The sequence below is a fragment of the Cebidichthys violaceus genome, unplaced genomic scaffold (assembly GCF_023349555.1).
Source record: "Cebidichthys violaceus isolate CVI_PGR_0920_01 unplaced genomic scaffold, fCebVio1.0.p SCAF_29, whole genome shotgun sequence".
NCBI classification, from domain to species: domain Eukaryota; kingdom Metazoa; phylum Chordata; class Actinopteri; order Perciformes; family Stichaeidae; genus Cebidichthys; species Cebidichthys violaceus.
Genome location: NW_027176472.1, coordinates 2,142,274 through 2,160,499, shown reverse-complemented (window position 1 = coordinate 2,160,499; position 18,226 = coordinate 2,142,274). Strand labels below are relative to the sequence as shown.

The 18,226-nt window shown below is 40.8% G+C and overlaps 1 protein-coding gene across 1 annotated transcript; it reads left to right on the top strand.

Annotated features, from left to right (window-relative positions):
- The first annotated feature begins 578 nt into the window (after positions 1–578).
- On the top strand, positions 579–17,925 carry LOC137880609 (serine/threonine-protein kinase 3/4-like). Its single transcript, XM_068722050.1, has 11 exons — positions 579–972; positions 3,138–3,218; positions 4,009–4,137; positions 4,348–4,462; positions 4,665–4,829; positions 5,492–5,659; positions 5,892–6,029; positions 7,348–7,473; positions 7,589–7,811; positions 12,387–12,553; positions 15,949–17,925. Exons 1-11 carry the CDS (start codon positions 929–931, stop codon positions 16,105–16,107), a joined length of 1,515 nt encoding a protein of 504 aa, XP_068578151.1. The 5' UTR covers positions 579–928; the 3' UTR covers positions 16,108–17,925.
- Positions 17,926–18,226: the final 301 nt, after the last annotated feature.

The window sequence follows — 18,226 nt, the reverse complement described above, 5'->3', positions numbered from 1 at the left end:
TATTAACAGTATAAAGTAGCTGTTATAAACATAACTAATATACATGTTATCATACAATACTACGGGACAGGTATCAGCTTAAAGTTTTACCCAGAATCCTTCATCTCTTTAAATACACACATGACACTTTAATAAAATACTACTTTGTTTATCGTATTCTACTGTACATTAATATTTTCTATTTTTAAATTGTCTTTTTACTATTACACTGCATATATATATATATATATATATATATATATATATATATATATATATATATATATAATTACTTACCTTGTATTGCATACATACATAAGGTATATCGTATATTTACATATTAAAGTATCTATCATATTATACACAGTTTATAATCAGTAAGTAAAGTATATAAAGTTCTCTATCAGTTCAAAGAAACTTTAACTTCCGTAGACTTCCTGACTCGTCTGTTGACTTCTTCGTTGGTATCTATCTCAGCGGGTCTCTATGTCGTCTCTCCGTCTCTTCAGCGCCGCCCTGCCGTTGACGCCGTTGTACTGCACTCTTTGTGTCCGGGACCGCCTCCCTCCGCCGTCTCTCTTATCACTTCCTGGTGCGTTTCAAACGGCCGCAGAGCGGTCTCGTCAAACAAGTCCAAAGTTGTCTGGAGTCTGGTGGAGGAAGAGAAGAAGGAGGAGAAGAAGAAGAACAAGGAGACGAAGGGGGAGGAGGGGGAGGATGAACTCAGAGACGAGGCTCCGGTCGCGGTGTGAAGTCTGTTCGCTGTTTAAACGTCGCGTTTTGTTGACGCTGCGGTAACAACAGGGCTGGAGGTTAGCTAGCTGCTACTGCTAGCTACTACTGCTAGCCGCGTTAGCTAGCGAGCTAGCACCCGTTACTATCAGAGTTAGCTTGTTGGGGTTCTAGTGAGAGGACTGAGAAGAGGACACCGCTCCAGCGGAAGGACACCATGGAGAACAAGGACAAAGTACAGATGAGGATCCATCCGCGCAGGTAACGTGATGAGAAGTCATTGATCATCAATCATTGAGTGTGTCTGCATGTCTGTGTGTGTGTGTGTGTGTGTGTGTGTGTGTGTGTGTGTGTGTGTGTGTGTCTGTCTGTCTGTCTGTCTGTCTGTTTGTCTGCATGTCTGTCTGTCTCTCTCTCTGTTTGTCTGCATGTCTGTCTGTCTCTCTCTCTGATTGTCTGCATGTCTGTCTCTGTTTTCTGTCTCTCTGTCTGTCTCTCTGTCTGTCTGTCTGTCAATAAATAAATAAATAGCAACTCTCACTTAGTACAAGTAACATTACTGTACTTTAATACAACTTTAAAGGTACTTTTACATGAGTATTCACATTCTCTACTACTTTATACTTCTACTCTCTATTTAAATATTACTCTGTTACTGAGCAGATCATAATTATTAAAATATAAATAAACTAATAAGTTATAATTTAGTGCTGGGCAACGATTACAATGTATAATCTTGATTAATCTCATTGTTATGCACAAAGTTCAATAATGAATTCAAAAGTAGATCAGGTTCTTTTTAACAGCAGTATTCTTCACACAGTATCAGTTATATTTCTATATCTGTGCTCAGTGTGTGACTTTATTTAAACGTTCCACTGCTGTGCAACATGAATCAAATGTTCCACACGTTTCATCAAAGCGTGTGTCTTCTGTCTTCATGACAGTCAGAGCATGTGAACGCAACTCCCACTGTTCATCAACATAATGCACCGTAACTCAGAGGTGACGATGGTTACCCGGAGATGTCCGGTAGTCTCCGGTTGTCTTTAGTTTATCTCTACTTCTCCACACGCTGCATCAACGTAGTGATGAAGACTCCTCCACCGTTCCTCGGGTGTTCATGTTCATGTATAATGTGTGAGACTTTATCAGTGTGTGTGTGTGATATTTAGTTCCGTCTGGGTTTATATGACGATGTATAGATTATAGTTCATATTGTTCGTGCTGCACACAGAAGGAACTGAGGAGTTCCTTCTGTGTGCAGCAATCAGGAGGATGTTGGTCTCTGGTTATCTCGTCCACTCACTCGTCCACTGTTTCCTCATTACATCATCTAGTCCTCGTGTCGAGGAAACACTGGGCCGGTTTAAACCGGCAGTTTTATTTTAGGTGAGAGCGGCAGCTTCGTCTCATTCATGACTCAAAAATATTTTTTTGGAATATCTTATTTACTTTAACAGCCTGATTAAAGGAGCTGTATTCAACATTCAGATCATTGTTATTATATCATCTGCGTAAAGATGTAGGTAGACAATGCTAGCTCTGTTAGCACTGTTAGCTGTGACACATTGAGAGCCGTTAAGAGTCAATCACAACGCTCCCGATCTGGCGTCTTCACACTTTAACTCTGATGTTCATCTAGTGTCTCTGGACTCCACATCACATGGAAGGAGAATATGAGAAGCATCAGTTAGTACTTCAAAAACTTTATATATATATATATATACACACACACACACGTGTAGAAGTCCACTTCTGTCTGAACAGCAATCAGCTGCTCGTTGGCTCTCTGATGTATTTCTGTTTCCAGACGTGTTTGGATCTATTTCAGTCTGAATGTGGAGACTATTTTTATCCAACATCTGGAGGAGTTCTGTAGTTCAGATCCACCACAGAGTCTGGTTTCATGTCCACATGAAGACACTCTAAGAACCAGAATAGCTGCTGATACACTGCTTTTTAAAGGTGCAATATTAAATAAAGTTATAATAAGTTATGAGTATTTCCCCCGATCAATAAGTCCTTTCAGCTGATTGATTATTGATTGAGGCCGTTTTTAAAGCAAACATGCTACATTATGCTACATTATGCTACATTTAAGTTCAATAACATCTGATGAATATGAAAGAGAAACACGTAATCAGACTGAAGACGTGTTCTCTGGTTTCTCTGTTTTCTCTCATTATGTTTGTGTTTTATGTTTTAGTGCAACAAAAAAAATATTTTTTTACCAAATGAATCAAAAAACAGTTAACCAACATCTCTCTGTCTCTCTGTCTCTCTCTCTCTCTCTCTCTGTCTGTCTGTCTGTCTGTCTGTCTGTCTGTCTGTCTGTCTGTCTCGCTCTCTCTCTCTCTCTCTCTGTCTCTCTCTGTGTCTCTCTCTGTCTCGCTCTCTGTCTCTCTCTCTCTCCGTCCCCACAGACAGCTGAAGAAGCTGAGTGAGGACAGTCTCACCAAGCAGCCAGAAGAAGTCTTTGATGTCCTGGAGAAGCTTGGTGAAGGGTGAGGACATCTCTCTGTCTGTCTCTCGTCCTCTCCTGTTCACCTCCTCCGTCTCTGTTGCTCATCAACATAAACATCATCGCCTCCTCACATCCTGTTTCTCAACGCACTTCCTGTTCAGAGAGAGTGTGTGCATGTGTGTGTGTGTGTGTGTGACAGCAGATAGACAGAAGTTCCTCCCGATTAAGAAGTATTTTATTATTCAGTATTGTGTTCTGAGAGGAAGATAAAACCTCTTCCAGCTACTAACTATAGAGCGATAGTTTGTGAAGACACCAACAGGAAGTCCTCGTCCTCGTCGTCTCTATTAAAAGTGAAACATTCATATTTCCACTACAGCAGCGTCTCAAAGCCACACTAACCACACACTCTGTCTCCTGTGGGACGTGTTGAAGCAGTTAGAAGCACTAGCTGGTGACACGGAGACGTTTTAGACTCACTCACCAGGAAGTGATGTCGTCAGAAGCTCCAGCCGGTTAAACTGGACCAACAGACCACAGACGGTAGACCTGGTCCCCTGGTAGAGATTAAAGATCTGTTGGGAGGGTTTTGTTTTTTACCTTCCTCATACAAAAAAGAAAACCGACGTCATTTTGAACCGTTTCTTAATTAAATGTCATTTACAGTTTACAAAGAAACTCACCAAACTTTTTATTATTCAAAAAACGATCTGATATTTAGATTAGAATAAACTTTATTGTTTTTGTTACACAACGATATGTTTACTCCAGCTGTCTCAGGTTAAACAAACATCATGTGACCTCTCTCGCTCCACCATGTTCCCCTGCAGGTCGTATGGCTGTGTGTTTAAGGCCCACTATAAGGAGACGGGTGAGATCGTGGCCATCAAGCAGGTTCCCGTGGAGTCGGACCTCCAGGAGATCATCAAGGAGATCTCCATCATGCAGCAGTGCAACAGGTACGCGTCGTTTAGTGTGACAGGAAGTGAGTGCTCTTCTTCTGTGGTTCACCTCGGACCAAATAGAACATTCACGAATCAGCTGCAACAGAGCTGAGGACTCTGTGGCTGCGGTCCCCACGTTAACTCGCCCAGCACTAGTGTATATATATATGTATCAGCAGAATGTAGTGTAAGGATTTTATATCTTCTCGTTTTGTCTGTGTTCAGTCCTCATGTGGTTCGATACTATGGCAGCTACTTCAAGAACAGCGACCTGTGGATCGTCATGGAGTACTGTGGAGCAGGATCAGTGTCTGACATCATCAGGATACGAAACAAGACGGTAACACACACACACACACACACACACACACACACACACACACACACATTGTCTGCATAGAAAAAGAGGGAGGTCAGCACTCATTTTGAGTACTTTGACTTTTGACGATACTTTGATACTTACTGTGCGTGTGTGTGTGTGTGTGTGTGTGTGTGTGTGTGTGTGTGTGTGTGTGTGTGCGTGTGCGTGTGCGTGTGTGTAGATAACAGAGGAGGAGATCGCCACCATCCTACAGTCCACCCTAAAGGGTTTGGAGTACCTTCACTTCATGAGGAAAATCCACAGAGACATCAAAGCAGGAAACATCCTGCTGAACTCGGAGGGTCAGGCCAAGCTGGCCGACTTCGGAGTAGCCGGACAACTCACAGTGAGGACACGTTTAAATAATGACATCATGTGTACTGAATGTTTGTTTGGTTTGGATATAGATACATGTCAACAGAATTAATAAAACCAGATGTAGCGTTATTATACCAGGCGATAAGGACGCGTTAAACATGTAGCAACACATTTAAATATTCCTCCTGCGTACCCACGTGACGGGAAGAAGCTCCACTAAAAGCTCCTTATTACCAAATAACTATAAGATTACCTATAAATACTATAAAACACTGTCTCTGTCTCCATCTGGTGGATGAATGGTGGTACTGCACTCATCCTAAAGGCACCGGTGCGATGCATGAGCTACACAGTGGTGATATAATATACAGTTTACTTGAAGAGTAAAGTCAGCCAGTCTCCGACGATATCAGCGGTTGGAAAAGACTTCGAGGTACTCTTTGAGAGACTCTGCAGACCTTGTAGTACATGAGTGACAATGCTGGTGAAGAGCGTTAGCATTATGTCGCTACACGTGTAGCTTCTGTACCCAACATGGCGGCGACAACAATCGTAAGAAGTTGGGTGACTTTGAGACATCTATGAACAGGTTCCCTGTCTTTGTGCTCTTGGAGAAGTCTTTTACATCTCACAACGTTGTGCACCGACAATAGAAAACAAGGATGAACACCATTCATCTCTCCCTTGTAGGACACCATGGCGAAGAGGAACACGGTCATCGGCACGCCGTTCTGGATGGCTCCAGAGGTCATCCAGGAGATCGGATACAACTGTGTGGCCGACATCTGGTCTCTGGGGATCACGGCCATAGAGATGGCCGAGGGGAAGCCGCCCTACGCCGACATCCATCCCATGAGGGTGAGAGAGAGAGAGAGAGGAAGACTTCTGTTTGTAAAGAGGAAGTACTGCACATTAGTCTGTGTAGAGATGTGGAGCCTCAGTTATTCTCACACGGACGCGAGCTGACGTGGAACGTTTGGATCAAGAGAATTCTTCTGTTCTACTGAATCTCGTCTCCTCTTCCTTCTTCCTCTCCTGAATCTCGTCTCCTCTTCCTTCTTCCTCTACTGAATCTCGTCTCCTCTTCCAGGCCATCTTCATGATTCCCACCAATCCTCCTCCAACGTTCAGGACCCCAGATCTGTGGTCTCCGTCCTTCCAAGACTTTGTCAGCCAGTGTTTGGTGAAAAACCCAGAAAACAGAGCGACGGCCACACAGTTATTACAGGTAAGAGTTATTACAGGAAAGGGTTATTACAGGTAAGGGTTATTACAGGTAAGATTTATTACAGGTAAGGGTTATTACAGGTAAGATTTATTACAGGTAAGGGTTATTACAGGTAAGAGTTATTACAGGTAAGAGGTATTACAGGTAAGAGTTATTACAGGTAAGAGTTATTACAGGTAAAGGTTATTACAGGTAAGAGTTATTACAGGTAAGAGTTATTACTGGTAAGGGTTATTACAGGTATGGGTTATTACAGATAAGGGTTATTACAGGTAAGAGTTATTACAGGTAAGAGTTATTACAGGTAAGGGTTATTACAGGTAAGAGTTATTACAGGTAAGGGTTATTACAGGTAACGGTTATTACAGGTAAGAGTTATTACAGGTAAGGGTTATTACAGGTAAGGGTTATTACAGGTAAGTTATTACAGGTAAGTTATTACAGGTATGGGTTATTACAGGTAAGAGTTATTACAGGTAAGAGTTATTACAGGTAAGAGTTATTACAGGTAAGGGTTATTACAGGTAAGAGTTATTACAGGTAAGGGTTATTACAGGTAAGGGTTATTACAGGTAAGAGTTATTACAGGTAAGAGTTATTACTGGTAAGGGTTATTACAGGTATGGGTTATTACAGGTAAGGGTTATTACAGGTAAGAGTTATTACTGGTAAGGGTTATTACAGGTATGGGTTATTACAGGTAAGGGTTATTACAGGTAAGAGTTATTACAGGTAAGAGTTATTACAGGTAAGAGTTATTACAGGTAAGGGTTATTACAGGTAAGAGTTATTACAGGTAAGGGTTATTACAGGTAAGGGTTATTACAGGTAAGTTATTACAGGTAAGGGTTATTACAGGTAAGGGTTATTACAGGTAAGGGTTATTACAGGTAAGAGTTATTACAGGTAAGAGTTATTACAGGTAAGGGTTATTACAGGTAAGAGTTATTACAGGTAAGGGTTATTACAGGTAACGGTTATTACAGGTAAGAGTTATTACAGGTAAGGGTTATTACAGGTAAGGGTTATTACAGGTAAGGGTTATTACAGGTAACGGTTATTACAGGTAAGAGTTATTACAGGTAAGGGTTATTACAGGTAAGGGTTATTACAGGTAAGTTATTACAGGTAAGAGTTATTACAGGTAAAGGTTATTACAGGTAAGAGTTATTACATGTAAGGGTTCTATGGTAACACCATAGACAACTCCCTACAGAGGAAGTAATTACCAGCCAGTCCTTTTATATACGTCTCTCTCTCTCTCTCTCTTTCTGTCTCTGTCTCTCTGTCTCTCTCTCTCTGTCTCTCTCTCCTCCAGCATCCCTTCATCAAGTCAGCTAAACCCAGCTCCATCCTCAGAGCTCTGATCACAGACGCCATGGAGATCAAACTGAAGAGACAAGAGGAGGAGGAGCAAAGAGAGTTGGAAGACGAAGACAACTCGGTAAAGTTAAACCTTATTTATTCTACATTTAGATCTCCTTTAATCTCAACAAACTTATTTACAGCCACACAAAATCACCTTAAACCCGTGTGATAAAGTTCTTCCTGTGTTCCAGGATGAAGACGAGGTGGACCAAGGCACGATGGTGAGAGCAGGAACCAAAGACTCCGGAACCATCCGGGCCGCCGGCTCGTTGGCCAGTTCCCTGAGCGGGACGGCTCGTACGATGATCTCACACGACGACGACGACGAGGACACGGGAACCATGAGGTCACAGATGGGAACCATGGTCATCAACTCTGATGACGAGGATGAGGAAGAAGCTGGAACTATGAAAAGTAAGACTAGTGAGTCCTGTGTAGAGATGAGGAACACACACAAACGTCAGAGAGTCTGACAGAACCACCGGGAAGCGTTTAACAGTTTACTGAGAAAAGAGTAAGAGGAACAACCGATGAGGAACTATTTTTAAATCTACGTCTCTTCATCTGTCGTTGTTTGAAACCGAAAGTGTGACGTGACAATGTGTCCTGGTTCTGAACCTGTGCTGTAGCTGCTGAGCACAGGTTGAAAGGTTCAGTGAGTTCAGGCTGATCTTCTTCAATCAAAGAGTTAAAACGTTAAAACGTTTGGTTCTTCTTTAGGATCCTCAGCTGCAGTTTGTTTTTTATCCACTAGAGGGCGCAGTGTGACCGTCACACTGACTGAGGCTCTGTGTGTGTGTGTTTGTGTGTGTGTGTGTGTGTGTGTCATGTGGTCTGACTTCCAAAGCTGTTTCTGTCGTCACTTTTTTTTAAATGAAAACGTAGCACTTACCCTCCCGTTCCCCCTCAAATGAACTCTGTTAGCATCGTTAGCTGTGTTAGCATCGTCAGCTCTGTTAGCATCGTTAGCTGTGAGCCGCTGGTTCACCGTCACCATGTTGAGAGCTGTTTGGGAGGATTCTGGACCTTTTTAAATGTATGTGAGGATCCGACTTTAACCAGCGAGCCCTTCACCCTGTTGTTGTTGTTGTTGTTGTTTATTGAGGGATGGGTGGAGCTACCTGGAGTCTTTGTAGCAGTGTGGGAGTCGTCAGCGTTGGACTCTGTTTCATGTTTGTGTTTAGATTACTTCCTGTTTGTTCCTCCGTGATGTGTGGTTTAATGTGACGATATTAAACCTCCTACACAACATCCACAGAGCTTTATGTTTATGAGACAATGGAGACCGGCAGCTTCAGCTGATGGCAGCTTCTGGATGGTGAGTGGGGTAATTTTCCCAGCATGCATTGCCCTCCCTAACACAGCCTGGATCAGGTTTACCGGCAAGGAGGTTTGTTCACATACAAGCAAAGTCCCTTAATATTGTTAGTGCGTCACAATAAACATATTGAGAGAAAAATGTAAAGTTTATAAATGAAAAGAGCAGAAAGAAGATTGAACACATGAATATGAAATGCATTCATTGTCCTACACACACACACACACACACACACACACACACACACACACACACACACACACACACACACACACACACACACACACACACACACACTCTACTGTCTCTGACACACACACACACACACACACACACACACACACACACACAGTCTCCTGTCTGACATCCTAGTATTGAGTTAGTATGGATCTCCACTGCTGGCAGTTCAAACAGCATTAACACAGGAACATTCAGACTTTATAATCACATTAGTATCCTTTAGTTGTGTGTGTGTGTGTGTGTGTGTGTGTGTGTGTGTGTGTGTGTGTGTGTGTGTGTGTGTGTGTGTGTGTGTGTGTGTGTGTGTGTTACTAATGACCACAGTCTGATGCTAAAGGGGTCCTTGAGGATCCTGATCAGATATTGATCCTCACTAATGGAGCTGAATAATAAAAAGCCTTTTAATTCGTAGTGATTAGACTCTGAGTTTCTCTCACTGAGGTTTCTGTTCCTTCACCATCAGGACGGAGGGATGAGATCACAGCAGTGTTTACCCTAAACCCTCTGAACATCAGGCGCTTTCTTTGTCTCCTGCTCCTCTATGGAACAGAACCATCACAAAAATGTAGTTTTGGTGATAAACTTGAATAAGTCCAGGTCTCGTGTCTCTGACGGAGGTCTCGTGTCTCTGACGAAGGTCTTGTGTCTCTGACGGAGGTCTCGTTTCTCCTGACGGAGGTCTCGTGTCTCTGATGGAGGTCTCGTGTCTCTGATGGAAGTCTTGTGTCTCTGACGGTGGTCTCCTGTCTCTGACGGAGGTCTCGTGTCTCTGACGAAGGTCTCGTGTCTCTGACGGAGGTCTCCTGTCTCCTGACGGAGGTCTTGTGTTTCATGATGGAGGTCTCCTGTCTCTGACGGAGGTCTCGTGTCTCTGACGGAGGTCTCCTGACGGAGGTCTCCTGTCTCTGACGGAGGTCTCCTGTCTGACAGCAGCTGTTTTTCTTTATTTATCAAACTTTGAATCTCTTTTGAGTCCTTTAATTAAAGTGTAATGATGTTTTAGAATATCACTTCAGACGTTTCTGCTCTATTTATAGTCTCTTATTGGTCATTCATGGAGACATAAGACAAAACCTAGATGCACTGATGACTCTGACTCCACTAGTGGTCTGAGAAGTATTTCCATTACGTCGATTTAAGGAGCTTTTTAAATGCACTTTTCCATCTCTGAGCCGTAACAATGTTCTCTCATCTTTAAATGCTCTGCTGTGAACGTCTACATGTTCTGATTTAGTCACTAAGAAGAACCGTGACTCACTCACTATATACACAGTAGTGGATTTAGCTCTTTGTTCTCTTTACGTCATTAAAGATTCATTTTGTCCTCTCTAGAGTCTGTTCACACACTGCGTGTGACCGAGTAAAGTTAACAATCCCACTGAGCCTCAATCTGACCAGCAGGTTCTCTGGTTGAACATCATTACACGGCGTTAAGTCATCAATAAATAAAAATGAAAAACGAGAGCCGGCTTCACCCGATTTACTCGAGACGTCTTAGTTTCAGGAACTCTATCTTCTCATTTTCCACCTGGAAAGTTCCACAAAGAAAAAGTTCCTTTTTATTCTGTTTTATGGAAAGTAAACAAATCCACTGACAACCGGTGTGATTGGTCAGGAGCTAATGGGCTTGTCTGTGGGCGACCAACAGGTTCATTACTCTTTTAGTGATTTATTGTTTGTGTTGTTGGCATCAGGCCGTCAGCCTTTCATCGTGAGTGCTGATGCACTTAAATATTACAATGAATTGTGTGTTTTGTTGACGTTGCTTCCTGTAAAAAAAAAGGACTCGTCATTTTCTCTCAATCTGCTGCCAGAAATGTGGACAAAAAGTCCCCGAAATGAGAATAAATCAGATGATTTCATTATGAAGGACAACGGGCTCAGAGACGAGTCGATGCTCAACATTTAAATCGACTTTGTGACTTTGTGAAGCATCGTTGGGCTCCTCGTGTCCGTCTCTTCTGATCAAAACAAAGTCATGAAAGTTTTCCTCTTGAAGATGTTTGACATTCAGACATTCATGATACTGATCACCACAGATCTGAATGTAAACACCAGATACCAGAATCAAAGAGATGATGGATCTTCATGAGTCGGAGCTTCTTTTTAATCTGAAGATGTTGTAAAAACCTGCAGCTGGTTTCCCTCAACGACGACTTCTCAGAGCTCCGTCCAGCGTGGAGGAGAATAAACATTCATTCTGTTACAGCAACGAGATGTTTGCTTCCTGTTGTTATCGTGGTGTTTGTGTCTGGTTTGGTTTCCCAGCTCCTCACAAGAAGTCCGTTACAAACACGACTCAGAGGAGACCAGACCGGTCAGTTATCAGCGATGTCAGTATGAAAAATGTCTGTAGCAAACAAAACCAAAACAGCAACCGAGTCAGCAGAGGAAAAGACCTCCATGTTCAGGAGCCAAGCTTCTAGAGCTCTGGTAGAGACTGTGTCCCGCCCCTAAAGCATACCCTGCTTTATGGTCTATTACAGACCTGTCAATCACTGTGTAGCCCCGCCCCTAAAGCATACCCTGCTTTATGGTCTGGTAGAGACCTGTCAGTCACCGTGTAGCCCCGCCTCTAAAGCATACCCTGCTTTATGGTCTATTAGAGACCTGCCGACCCCCCCAGTTTAATGGGGGTAGACCACCTCCTGGTTCTGATCTCTTATCTGACCTGAACCTCTAGACTCATCCTCCTCACATCACGGAGTTATTCGTGTTTCGATGAGCAGCAGAGTGGAACTACAATCTGCGTGTTGTTGTACAATGACGATAAAACAAAGCTGGGATGTTTTATGAACGTGTGAATAATCTTTATTACGTAGTAACCTAATGGACCATAACAGAAAGTGTTTGCATGAAGACTTGGTGAGATCCTCTGTGGCCCCACAGCGACTTATTAAAGCCATCAATCAAAGCCGTGGACTCTAAAGAACTCCACACACTCATCCTCTGTGGCTATACTCGGGTTGTATACATTCACACACACACACACACACACACACACACACACACACACACACACACACACACACACACACACACTCACTGTTTACCCTCCTACTCACTACCTGCAGCGTTTCACTTTATTCTTTATGTAGTTGGATCTATTGTGTTTGGTTCTCTGTGATGAAGTCTCGTTGTTTAATTCTGGTTCTGGTTCTGGACTCACGGGTCGGGTCGTTAGCTGCAACTTTGCAGCTAACTTAAGGTGGACTGATCTTTAAGGTGGACTGGTCTTTAAGGTGGACCAGCAGTTCTCCTCTAAGTGTTTTATTTTGTTAAATAGGAACATCCCTTCTGTAAGTTAGAGAACTGCTTGTTTCAGGACACCAACGGCATCATGTTTATTTATTATAGTCAGAAAGTGAGGAAAATAATTATACATGTATTATTGAGTATTTACATCAGGACTCTGATCTCGTGTCTTCCAGGGAGAGACGAGACGATGCAGCCGGCCAACAAGCCGTCCTTCCTCGAGTACTTTGAGCAGAAAGAGAAGGAGGCCAACAGTCACAAGGAGGGAGGAGACCGAGGAGACAACAGAGGAGACAACAACGCAGACAACCGCAGACTGCCCACTGAAGGAGACCTGGAAGTGGTGAGTGACCCACGTCACCTGCAGTGATGACATCACTGACGACTGAAGGTGTTAGTTCCTGCTCTGTTTAGCTGATATTATATATATATAATATCTATATATCTATATATCTCTCTCTCTCTCTCTCTCTCTCTCTCTCTCTCTCTCTCTCTCTCTCTCTCTCTCTCTCTCTCTCTCTCTCTCTCTCTCTCTCTATATATATATATATATATATATATATATATATATATATATATATATATATTAATAGTGATAATGAGGTCTTCTCACCTCTCCGGCTGCTTTAATCTGATTCCTCTGAACACGTCACAGAGAGAGAAGCTGTTTGTCTTTAAAGCAGCAATTAAATATTAAATACGTGACCTTTAACTATGAGGAGGTTTCTCCTGCTCAGAGAGCTCTGAAGCTCATCTCTCAAAGAGGAATCACTAGTGTGTGTGTGTGTGTGTGTGTGTGTGTGTGTGTGTGTGTGTGTTTATATAAAAAGGTGTTTCGTCTGACATCTGAAACACGTTGAGCAGCTTCATGCTGAGGTTTAATTTTAGATCTTTCCGCTCGGCTATTTCTGTACTTTACTTCCAGATGTTTTATTTTTTTTACGTCATTATCTAAAATAGCGTCTTGTTGGCTGATTTGAATCTTTATCCATCTCTTCCTCACATGTAAAGATCATGTGTGTAGAAAACACACATAAAGTTTGATATAACTCCCTGATATGAAGACGCGTTTGACCGTTATGTTGTATTTTAAGCTTATATTCGGTTTGTATCTGTGTGCTTCAGCCAGTTCACTGTTGTTATAGTGCAGCTTAGAACATGTGGAGGGAAAGCTCTACCATCTATTATTCATGAGAAGAAGACGGAGAACAACCTGCTTCAGTTGTTCCGTTCTGTCTATTTTTATTCTTCCCTTGTTGGTCTTCTTGTCTCCTGACTCCTTCTCTCCATCCTTCCTGTCTCCTCTGAACACATCTCAAGGAGATCCTAGTCTTATTTAACTGATCCCGACACAAAGGTCCAACAATGAATATGAACCCACCATCAGTTAGTGTATATGTTCAGTAGTTAACATCAGTTAGTGTATATGTTCAGTAGCTAACATCAGTTAGTGTATATGTTCAATAGTTAACATCAGTTAGTGTATATATGTTCAATAGTTAACATCAGTTAGTGTATATATGTTCAATAGTTAACATCAGTTAGTGTATATATGTTCAATAGTTAACATCAGTTAGTGTATATGTTCAGTAGTTAACATCAGTTAGTGTATATATGTTCAATAGTTAACATCAGTTAGTGTATATGTTCAATAGTTAACATCAGTTAGTGTATATATGTTTAATAGTTAACATCAGTTAGTGTATATGTTCAGTAGTTCACATCAGTTAGTGTATATATGTTCAATAGTTAACATCAGTTAGTGTGTATATGTTCAATAGTTAACATCAGTTAGTGTATATATGTTCAATAGTTAACATCAGTTACTGTATATATGTTCAATAGTTAACATCAGTTAGTGTATATGTTCAGTAGTTCACATCAGTTACTGTATATGTTCAGTAGTTAACATCAGTTAGTGTATATATGTTTAATTTAGTGCTGGGCAATGATTACAATGTTTAATCTCATTGTTATGCGCAAAGTTCAATAATTAATTCAAAAGTAGTGTATTGCTCACTTTTATTTTAAAGTACTGCTATATGAACAACAGTCAATAACATTTGGTTTGAATCACTTTCAATAGATCAGGTTATTTTTAACAGCAGTATTCGTCACACAGTATCAGTTATATTTCTACTATCTGTGCTCAGTGTGTGACTTTATTTAAATGTTCCACTGCTGTGCAACATGAATAAAATGTTCCACACGTTTCATCAAAACGTGTGTCTTCTGTGTTCATGACAGTCAGAGCATGTGAACGCAGCTCCCACTGTTCATCAACATAATGCACCGTAACTCAGAGGTGACAACGGTTACCCGGAGATGTCCGGTAGTCTCCGGTGAGAGAGACAGCTGGTGCACGTTGTGACTCCGTCTCTGTTGTAGTCCTCTCCTCTTCATACGACTCGTGTGTTCTTCTGGTGACGGTGCGTCTGGAGGGAGGCTCCTACGTGACGTCATTCATGATCCTGAGAACGTTCCTCAGACCGACGTCTTCTCAACACTAGTCGTCCTGCAGTTTGTCTCTCTCCACTTCTCTGTGGCGTCTGTTAGCTTGTCTTTAGTTTATCTCTACTCCTCCACACGCTGCATCAACGTAGTGATGAAGACTCCACCGCTTGTTTGGTGATTTGCTGCCATCAACGGAGTGTATTGCATTTTAAAAAAACTGCGTTAATGCGATAAAATAATTTGTCGACAATAACGCGTTAAGTTGCCCGGCACTAATATATATATATATCTATATATATATATATAGATATATATATATATATATATAGATATATATAGATATATCTATATATCTATATATATGTTTTAAGTGTTCTCCAGGTCTAAGAACACCTACAGGCTCCGGTTCTCCAGTTGTTGGATCTTTCTCTTTTCTCTCTTCACGTTTGTCGCTCCGGTGGACACCAGTGTTATTTTAGCCCCATTGATTTCTGGGTAATAAATAGCTGAAGTGCTGCTGGTAAAAGCTGAGGGGGGGGGGGTCATCTGGTCTCTATCTGAGCCCTCCAGGTTGAATGAATGTCAATGGATAGAATAGATGCACTTATCAAACACCTTGATCATTGCTGGCAGGCTTCAGGCTATTTTTAGTTTGCGGTAAAGATTTTCCAAAGTGTCTGTTAATGATCTGTGGAGGACTGAAACAACATGGAGGGGCGGTTCAACCAGTGAGAGGCCATATATATAGTATACTAGTATAATAATATAGTATATAATATATACATAGTGGTTAGAGAATACCCAACTGGTCCCGGATAAGAGGAAGATGGTGGTTGGTAGGGTTATTTTTAAATAGTGTTATTTCGGATAATTGATTCTTTATGATTGTTGACTAAACAATCTCATTGAGGTCCAAGCTTTCAATCACACGACATGGTCTTCATCCTCAGAGTTATAGATGTTAAAATATACATTTTTGTCGGAGCGGAGATGTTGATTCTTGACCTTTTTTAAGACGATAGATGATGAAAGATTATCGTCCTTCAGCTGGAGTCCTTTGGACCTGAAGGGTCGAGTGACGTGAACCAACTCAACTGATAAACCCAATGCACCATTTAAATATATTCCATCGATGTTCTCTGCAATTTATGGATTGTTTGTTCTACAAATGTTCTTTTTACAATTTCAAAATGCTTGATTTTGTTTGAGCTGTAAATCTTTTTAACACTTAATCGATTGAGTGTGATGTTGAGCCAGGTGAGATGAAGCTGCTGATGTTTGCAGGTGAACTCGTGGTCGGTGGAGGAGCTGCGACTGCGTCTGGCCTCTCTGGACCCTCAGATGGAGCAGGAGATCGAGGAGATCCGGCAGCGCTACCAGACCAAGAGGCAGCCCATCCTGGACGCCATCGAGGCCAAGAAACGCCGGCAGCAGAACTTCTGAAGTTTCTTCAGCGAGACGTTTAGAGAACGGTGAGGAGAACTTCTGAAGATCAAACCGCTGGAGAAGAACTTCCTCAGAACGGTTTGATTCTAAATCCATCAGCAGCTCATCTGGACTCAAGTTTCTTTCTCTTTGTTACGCTTTCTGTTTAAAACACAGCGATGGTTCATCAAATCCTACTCTTAAGTTTTACAGACTTTGTTTTTCTTTAATCTCGTGGTACGATATCTTTCTACCTGATGACGGTCTTTACTGAGGTTCTGGTGTTTCCTCTCATCTCTGGACTCAGAGTCTCATCTCTAGACCCAGAGTCTCATCTCTGGACTCAGTCTCATCTCTGGACTCTGAAAGTCAACAAACCGTCTGGAAAAGTTCGTAAAATATAAAATGAGAAAATGTTCGACGGCCTCTTTTGACTCGAATGATAAAAATTAAAGAACCAAACTGGTGTTTTCTTTCACGATGAATCGGCTAAAAGGAGATGATTCTCTCTAAACTTCAAACTTGATTATGAAAACTATATTTCTTTATTTGGTTTCTATGTTTTTTTATTTTCTACATAAAGTTCATAATTCATCATGTTTTTTACTTTCTGCTCAACAAAATAACTGTTGGACCAGATTTCTTGACTATGTTTAACCTGCAGTGTTCATTTTATTTTTTTATTTCAGAGTCCAGCTTCTATTTTTATTATTCAGTAAACAAAAGTTCAACAAAGTGGATTTATTAGTTTGAATGAGATTACTCCCAAAAAAGAGTCAGGACGCTGCAGTCTGAAGCTGCTGTAGTCGAAGCTGCTGCAGCCTGAAGCTTCATTCCTCTCCATCAAACAGAAACAGGTTTATTTTTCTACGTAGGTTCAGAAGTTAAACTTCTCAGGTCATGAAACTGTTCAGGGTGTAAAAATAGAAACGTGCTGAGTCATCGTTTATAGCTTAAGACTCTTTCTGTAAATATATGAGCACATCCGGCTGTATTTGTATATTCTGATCTCATAACATTAAGTTATATTAAAATATTTAGCAGTTATCAACGAGTCAATAAATCAAGATGCTGTTTAAACTCATGAGCACACTTTCATTTTTCATGTTTTCTTGTTTGTTACAAACAAAACAAAAAGCTTTTTTATTGTCGATGTTTCTGAACATTGATTCCAGACGAGAGGATTTTAAAAGGGAAAATATGACAAAATAATGCAGCTTGATTGTTATAAAATATGATGCATGTTGTTTGGTTCTGTCAGTGGGATTAAAGTCGTGATCACTGGAAATGAAACCGAAATGAAACTTTTTACACCGACGTTAAACTGTTTCTGTGTTCTTTGTTTCGTACGAAGAGAACAATTATTAAAACATTAAACTTCTGCTCAGTGAAAACATGGAACACATCTGGATTACTTTGTGTTTTAGTTACTTCTTTAGTTTAATGAGTGAATCAGTTAAAATGTCTAAATCCTGCTGAAACATACAGATTCATTTATTCGTCTTCAGCAGCTCAAATGTCTCTTTTTTTGCAGCTGTTTCCAGATGTTTTATAGTAAATCTGTTCACGAAACATTGACCATAAAATGTTCAAACCGTCATTGACTTCCATACAAAACTGTGACGTCTGGAAACAAAGAAAAGAGCGTTTTTACTTCTTCGTTATTCAGATAAAGAGAGAAGTTTTTCTGCTGACTCGTCTTTTATTTGCACACTTCCTGTTTCTGAAGTTTATATTTTGCCTTAAAGTCTGTTTATGTTTCAAATATTCGCTGATATTTGGTTTGTGTGTTTGTTCTGGTTTTGCTTGTTGAATAAAGAAATAAATAAAAAATTACTTGTTTGTTTTTATATTTTTACAGTAAAGAAAATTCAGTTTTTTATTGAAACTTTAAAACAAGAAGTATTCACATCCTGTACTTCATAGTAATACTACACTGTATTTTATATATATATATATATATATATATATACATACAAATATGTCATCTCCTGTTTAATGGTCTCAGTGAAGAAGGAAACATGAACATCATGTGAAACATCTTAAAGTCTCAAATGTGTTTCTTTGTTTTTTTCTCGTTTTTTAGAACAAAAGTTTAAAAGTTAAATCAACAACAATGATGTTTGTTGAGTTACTG

What these genes read in the sequence shown, in the direction of transcription:
- LOC137880609 (XM_068722050.1), top strand. Translation starts at nt 929, where the DNA reads ATGGAGAACAAGGACAAAGTACAGATGAGGATCCATCCGCGCAG. An exon ending in GAGTAGCCGGACAACTCACA is followed by an intron (nt 4,830 to 5,491) that starts GTGAGGACACGT and finishes TCTCCCTTGTAG; the next exon opens with GACACCATGGCGAAGAGGAA. An exon ending in CCGACATCCATCCCATGAGG is followed by an intron (nt 5,660 to 5,891) that starts GTGAGAGAGAGA and finishes CTCCTCTTCCAG; the next exon opens with GCCATCTTCATGATTCCCAC.